General features: G+C 41.2%; 1 protein-coding gene across 1 annotated transcript in view; it reads right to left on the bottom strand.

The window, feature by feature from the left end:
* Positions 1 to 8,088, bottom strand: part of SCUBE2 (signal peptide, CUB domain and EGF like domain containing 2) — an 85,420-nt gene that overhangs the window by 12,127 nt on the left and 65,205 nt on the right. The window contains exon 20 of the mRNA XM_011379596.2: positions 43 to 213. Within this exon, the coding sequence (XP_011377898.1) occupies positions 43 to 213 (171 nt within the window). The remainder of the gene's footprint in view (positions 1 to 42; positions 214 to 8,088) is intronic.

An 8,088-nucleotide genomic window follows, 5' to 3' on the forward strand; every position in this document is an offset into this window, starting at 1 on the left:
CTGGGGACTAGAAGAGCAAGAAGGGGTAGGCAGAATGCTTACCTCCACATTCAGACACATTCCAAGCTTCTGAGGTCTTCAAGGCCCCAGGATTTTCTGGTCTTGGGCATGGTTCGCATGTGATTTGTCCTTCCTCATTTTGGAAGGTTCCATTTGGACACAAAATGCAGCGTTCTTGTACTCCATCATAATATGTCCCAGCCCTGCAACTGACTAGCCAAAGGAGAAAATGATCTGGTCAGTGATAGGACAGAGGCTAAGGAGGGGCAATGTGAATGCTACAGATGAAGATACACAAATGGCAATGACTCCACATTACCCCATACAAACCCCCTGGATACAGAATGTGCAGCACCTCTATATTCCCTTTGAACACCCTCTCTGCCATGATTCCTGTTACCTACCTGTTAGAGGCATTAATGGGTCTTCTTTCCCTAGACCATGATTCCTGTTACCTACCTGTTAGAGGCATTAATGGGTCTTCTTACCCTAGACCATGAGCTCCTTGGGGGCAGGGATCATGGTGGTCCTAATTATTTTTGAGCACAAGCACTTGATGACTCTCCCTACTACACAGGACTGCCAGAAGGATTATAAAAGTGAAAATCATTCATTGAACATAGGCCTAGTAAGGGAAGAACAGAGAGGAGGGTAATTTTAATTCTGGCTGGTGGCATCCTGGAAGGTTTCTTACAGGAAGCCACATTTGCGTCACGCCTTGAAGGATGACTAGACTCTCCCCAGGTAGGAAAGCAGGCAGGTCGTAAAGATTCATGCATGACACATGGGATGAGAGGGAAGAAAGGAAGGTTTGGGGTAGATTAAAAAATTTCTTAAATGCTAGGCATTTAGATTTTATTCTGCAGGTAGAGGAGCCAATGAAAGAAGAGGAATGAGACCAGAAGTTATGTTATGAAAAGGTCATTCTCTGGTGGCTGAAGGGAGAGTGATCTCAAGGGTCTTACAGGGAAGCTCTCCAAAATAGCACAATTCATATTTGGAATAAAATTAATATGCTACAAATTGTAAATCCTCATCAATATCTCCCGAAAGAACAAACTACAAGGAAATTAATAACTATGCTTCTGATTACATTTCTGGTGTTGTTAGTTAAATGTGGATTTATATCTTATTGTAGGATATAAATATAAAGTAAATATATTGAATTGTGTTTCTAGTATGATATTCAAACATCATCATCATAACCACTAAAAGAGCCTTTCTAATAGCTAACATCTGTTGAGTACATACAATCCACTATATGCCATGCCAAAAGCTTTACTTACAGTATCTCATTTATTCCTAAAAACAACCATAAGGAGCTAGGTGCTATTATTAGCTCTATTTTACAGAAAGAAAGACTTAGGAACATTAAATAATTTTGTCACATTCTCACAGCTAATCTGGGAAATATACCTACAGTGAGATCAAGAGCTTTGAGATTAAGGGAAGAAAAAGTCATTTAACAAAAACGCAGACTGAATCACAATTTAAGACTTTGCCAAGGATTCTCTATGGGGCATTAGGGAAGTATGACTGAAATAAACACATTCTCTTTTATGTTTAAGATACCAAGAAATAGAAAACAAAGTATCGAATGATAAAATTAGTTATTATATCTCTTGGAATAGCTGTAAGGGGGGATATCTGTTTTTATTCTATCCTACAAAAGTAATCTGTATATATGCTTATAGAGTTAAACATGACAAAGTTCTCTATTGCCAGTAATAAAAATGTCTTTTCATTATTCTCTATAATTTTTTTAAAATGAGGCTTTTAAAAAATCAAAGTAAGCCAAAATAAACCACATTTCAAATATTATTTCTATAAATGCAATCAATCAAGAAGGTCTACTCTACATTCTAAGTGTTAATACTTTTTTATATTGTTTGGATTTCCTTTTACAGCATCACGTATAATTTTTATTTGATTTTTTAAAAAAAATCGAAAGTGAACCAAACTTGCTTTTTGGCAGACAACATTGTAATGAGTATGATGCATAGATGTGTGGCAGACAAAGCCTGTAATTCCAGATTTATTCTCTAAATGCAGCCCTGCTGGTTTCCACGATCACTCTGATTTCAGCTCTGCTCCCCCAAAAAGCTAGACTGAATTATGTACTAGGGATTCATGACTGTTTATTCCGTGCCCTACCTGATTATTCTGATGCCTACAGCAAGCCAGTAAATGAGAGAATAACCCCTCCATGGTTCTAACAGGCCAAATGTCACGAAGACTGACACAAAGTAACTAAAACCTAGGCTGTCTGGAACCCCTCTAGCCTAAGCCATTTCCATTTAGGAAACAGCTGTTTTCATAACACTCATTCGCCCTAAAGGGAAAGTGCTCGTATGATGGCAATGACTCCGACAGCCCCAGTAATTGTAACTTAGAGCCAGATCAGTATGGTCTGTCCCATCACAGTTTCTCTGTCCGCCTTCCATGGGTGGACAACAAGGGACCCAGTTCTCACTGAAAAGAGTAACTGGATGGGCTCCTGCTGCTCTGGGTGTCCGTTCCTCCTTAGAACTATTTAACACCCTCCTCCCCCGCCAAAGCGTTTTCAAGATAACATTTCGAGAAGCCTCACAATATCCCACATCTGTTGCAATTTCTCAGCTGAGCAAAGGGCTGAGAAATGCCCCTTGGGCTGCCCTGAGGAAAGGAGGGCACCAGTTCTTTTTTTCTCACAGTGAAAGGCCTGCTTCACATAAACAAACTCATATTGTCACTCACAGCTTCCATTTTCCTTCCAGAGAGAAAGACCTACCGAAATAATTCATGCCAAGCACCTTCCACGTTAATTTGTTTCTTTCACAAAGTAAAAACGAGCTAAACACTAAAAAGCTATTCTGAAATGTCATGAAGAGACGTCTGAAAACAGCTCTTTGCAAATGTGCTGAAGATCTGGCCTGAAGAGACCTCAATCACACGTTCCAGTTGGTTCTCTTTTCTCCTCCAGCAGCCAGCTTGTTTTGCTGCCTGGGACAAAGGAGTCAATTGCCCCCAGAACACTTCACGATCATAGCAAAGCTTTTGTGTGTCTTCAGTGACCATTAAAATCCCATTCTCAAATCCCACACAGCTGTTTTCTCCCCTTCCTTAAAAAAAAAAAATACAAGAAAGCTTTTCTGATGCAAAAGGGAGAGGCCAGCAGGACCAGGATTAATGGCGACAGAGACCTGAAGGATTGCCCTCTTTTCAACACTCCAGCCTTTGAGTATTTCAGGCTATGGACAAACACTATAGTCTCTCTGTGGCTAAGATGGTGAACCTAATAAAAGAGGTCACTCTCTAGCATCTGACTGTTTTCTTAAGAATCAGGCCTTGACTTCTAAAGGAGAGCCACAAGCAGCCCATTCAGATTCCCAGGGCGTCCTAGAGCTGCGCTTTGTCTCGGCTCAGAAGTGACAGCGCTCTAGGCATCGCTGTGGCCTCGGGATCCTGGTTTGAACCCTTTTTAAATGAAACTTTCAAGATAACAGGAGACAGCACCTCCTTGGGCTGAGAGGTTGATTTGTCATGTCTGGCCAGGTTTTTGGTGTGTGCTCAGTTCGCAATTTGAAAACATTCTTATAGTTGAGGCAGAGAGATGGGCCCAGCTTGACACTTCCCTTGCTGGGTACCTCAATGTGTGCCGTGTTCTCTTCATGCCTAGTTAACTGGGGCTGAGATTTCACTTCCTTTGGAGTGCCTCTTTTGCCCTTAATTTAAATATTTTCCCAAAGATTTGCCCTTTGCCCTCTTTTCTCTTATGTTGGCAACTACCCTCGGGATTTCTTCTGTTGTCCCTCTGAAGATTCATTTATTCATTCATTCAATTAAATACTTACTAAGCCCTGATTATGTGCTGGCTACTGTTCTAGGAGCTGGAGATACAGCAGAGAAGACAGATATGGCCCTGCCCTAAAGGGACTCTCATTTCAGTGGAGAATATAGACAATAAATGAGCAAACAAGTATATAGTAGAATGCTAATTAGTGGTAATTGTGATAAAGGTAAATAAAAATCAAGGTGCTAGGGAAAGTCAAAGAGCGATGGGGGTGAAAGTCGTGTGTATGCTATTTTAAAAGAGTATCCAGGAAAGGCCTCTCTGAGCAGAGATCAGAGGAAAAAAGCCTTGCAAAGGCATTGCCTAGTAGCAAAAAGGCCAGTGTAGCAGGAACACAGTGAAAGGGACAGGGTGATAGGAGATGACTTTTTAAAAGTAAGCAAGGGCCAGATCACATAGGTTCTTGAAGGTCATGGTAAGGAAATCAGACCTAATTCTAAGCGCGTTAGAGGTTTACATGAAGGAGTGAAATGATCTGACATGTTTTTACAAGATCTTCTGGCTGCTGCATTGAGAACGACGAAAGGCAGGCAAGGGTAAGGAGAACAATTCAGAGCCTATCACAATAAAGTAGGCAGGAGATGGTGGTGGCTTGGAACAGAATGGTAATAATGGAGGAAGAGAAACCTAGTTAGATTCAGGATAGAATTTGAAGGCACAGTTGACAGAATTTTCTAATGGATTAGATGGGGTGCATGACAGAATGAGAGAGGTCAAGAAGACTGAGGTTCTCAACTCAAGCAACTAGGTCAATATAAGTGCCATTTACTGAAATAAGAGAGAAATAGGTTTTATTTAGGAGGGAGGAGAATAAAATATTATGTTTAGATACATTGAGCTTGAGATGCTTGTTGGCCATGCAAGTTTGATATTGAAAAGGCACTAGTTATACTTCTGGTCTCCGATTATACCTCAGGGGTTTACAAGACGATCCACTGGGTGTGGGCAAAACATTTTCACATCTATGTATGTTAATTTTTTACCTCAAAAAGTAAAAAATAAAGAAAGGTTCACTGGTTTAGTATATGCTGTAAGACTGACCCCTCAGTCAGTGTACATCTTCGTGAGTCACAGACACACGTGAAGAAGACACATGGTCTCCAGCCAAAGAGAAAAGCATTCCACAACTCTGTGGGTGGGAAGTCCTGACTCATTCTCTTCTTTTCAATGTATTGAGAATTACAGTTTAACTGTGCCTGGTCAAATAGATTTCCTGACTGTATTATCCAGTTTTGACCAAACTGTTACACTTTGAATGATTCCTGTAGAAACCTGGACTGAAGGCGAAACCAAAGATGCGAGCACAGTGAACAGGGAAGTGCCAGCCGTGTCCTAGTGTTCATTCTTTGTCAAACCACATCATGAGGTAGAAATGATAACGTTTAGTCAATAAGATCTGACAAGAGTTGAGCCAAAATACTAAAGCTTAACAAAAAGACTATTTGAAAAATGGACTTATGACCACTACTGTTAACAATGAACCTTGTCAAATTGTAAACATGATACCTTAAGATGCTAGCCAGCTATTTAAAATTGTTGTTTAATCTGTATCTCATTCTTCTGTCTTTATAATGTACATAATACAATGGCCAATAGTACAAGTGGAATTTTTAAATAGGCAAATATTCATAAATTTAAGAATATTTTGCTGTGTGTGTGTATGTGAGAGAGAGAGAGAGAGAGAGAAAGAGAGAGATATCAAAAATGTTCAACACTTCTGGAATAGAGAAGTCTATAACTCAAAACAGACGTCAGAGCTGGAGAGGGCACCAGCATGTGGTGGCATTTAAAGCTATGGCACTGGATGAGGTCACCTAGGAGATCGTGAATGTAGAGGAGGTCGACAGAAGACAGCCTGAGAATACCTGATGTTTTCGAGATCAAAAATTAGGGGAGAACCAGCATAGAAAAAGAAAAGGGAGCAGCTAGTAAGGCAGGAGGAGAACCAGAAGTGTGCCGTGTCTGAAATCCATAAGAAGAAAGTGTTTCCGGAGGGAGGCAGTGATCAGAGAGGCCTGAGTGAGAGTTAGGTAGGCCATAGGTAGGAGCATGGGCTGTTTCTTCATTGTCAGAGCACGTGTGGACAGACACAGGATAGACTGTTTGGACATGGAGAGATGAAGTAGTTCTCCTAGACCTACTCAGATGCCCATGGATATCTCTATCTAGAAGTCTTGTTACAACTTAAATTCAACTTGCCCAAAGGGAATGCTTCTCTTCTCTTCCTTGCCCAATTCCTCCTGCCCCTCTGGCTTTGCTCTGTTTATAAACACATCTCTACCCTCTCAGTCACCAAGGCTTCAACCGTTGGAGTCCAAACCACAATTATAATCCCAGATTTCTCTTCTCCCTGCTCCATCGGTCAGCTGCAGCATCCTGCAGGTGTGTCCCTTTTGTCCATTCTCTATTCTTCATCCCTATAGCACTAGTGTCCTTTGATCCTCACTATCTCTTATGGAAATTACTGCAAAAAACCTTCTATTTCCCTTGCCTTTTGTTCCTCCCAGCCTCAGCTCCGTTACACCATCAGAGTAACCTTTCCAAAGTGCTTCTTTGATTACTTCACTCCCTGACTCAAAAACCTCCTCTCTCAGTGTCTGTGACTCAAAATTCAGTCTTTAGTCTCCATTTCTATATCTGAGTTCATTCTTTCTCATGCCCTCTCAAGAGCCTATTTTTTCTCCCTGCTTTTCCTATAAATCTTTTCTGATTATTTCTTCCCCAGTGATCACATTCATCTAACTATTCAACCAACCCACAGGCTTTTTCTCAGTGCCTCCTGCATATGAAACAGGGCTGGGTGAGATGAGCGACATATGGGAAGTAAGAGCCAGGATCAGAGGCCAAGTCAGAATTCTGAGTTCACTCCAATTCCTTTCTCTTCTCGGTTCCCAATTCTATATATCACCAAATGCTATTTATATTTTCCCCTAAATATTTCTCTAATCCCTTGCTTCTTTTCTATTCTGTCTAGGATGTTCATGTTCTCCATATTTCTTATGCAAAGCGTTCAAAAGCTCCTAAATTGGTTTTTCTGCCTCTATTCCTGACCCCCCAATCCAGTCAGAGAGATTTTTTTTTTTTTAGAATACAGATCTGACCTAGACGCTTTGTGGTCAAATCCTTTAATGGCACCTTGCCGCCTAGAGATAAAGTTAAGGCTCCTTAGCAACATATTCAAGGTCTCTCATGATTTACCATGCTTTTTCCACCAGCCTAGTAGCCCATCACATCCCATCCTGCACTCCAGGTTTAGTAATACTAAAATGTCAGTAATCCCTGTGCACATCTTTCTCATTCTCATTCCCCAAGACTGTTCCTCTATTGAATTCTCTTCTCCATTTACATGTCATCTGTGCATTCTTCAAAACTCAGCTTAGGCTTTCTATCTTTGGGGAAGGCTTTCCGACTCTTCCCTGGGAGGGCTAAGTGTGACTTGTGGGATGGTGTCATATTTCTGCAGGCCCCCTCCACACCTAGCACAGAGCTGGCCTATGGAAGGTTCGCCATATGAGTGCAGTATGAAGATCATCACAGGGCGCAGGCTGTACCCAGGATGGCTGACAGTTTTCAAACTGAGAGAGTTGAGAACAGAGGCTCTTGAATCAGATATGGATTTGAATCCTGGCTCTGCCACTTATTCATTGGGTGACATTGGGTAAATGGCTTACCTCCCTCTGCTTTATTTGTTAAAAGGGCATGATCCTTCTTCCCACTTAGGTCTTAGCTCAGATGTCACCTATTCTGAGAGCCTTCCCTGAATACCCTGTGGAGACTAACCTTCCTCCCCTCTGATTCTATTTTATCATCTTCATAGCACTTGTAACTTCTGAAATTATCCTTTCCTCTTTACTTTTTTATTGCTCATCTCCCTCTGTTAGAATGTGAACTTCATAAGAGAAGGCCCCTCAAAGCTCTTCTTCAAAGCTCAGCTTCCCCCAAGAGAGACTAAGCTGAGCTTTGAAGAATGCACAGATAACATATAAATGGGGAAGAGTATTCAAGCAGAGGAAGAGTCTTGGGGAATGAAAATGAGCAAGATATACATGGGGGATTACTGACATTGCACTATATTCTCACTGCTTCATTCCAAGTTCATAGAGTGGCACTGAGCGGTATCTTGATAAATACTGGTGGAATTAATTTTTCTCAACTGCTACAGAGGAAAGCTACGGCTGTTAAAAGCTGAATTAAACTTTCCTAGTCTCTCAAGAACTCAGGCACTAAAATACTTCCCAGTTCGCCAATTGCCTGGA

The sequence above is a fragment of the Pteropus vampyrus genome, unplaced genomic scaffold, assembly GCF_000151845.1.
Source record: "Pteropus vampyrus isolate Shadow unplaced genomic scaffold, Pvam_2.0 Scaffold366, whole genome shotgun sequence".
NCBI lineage: Eukaryota > Metazoa > Chordata > Mammalia > Chiroptera > Pteropodidae > Pteropus > Pteropus vampyrus.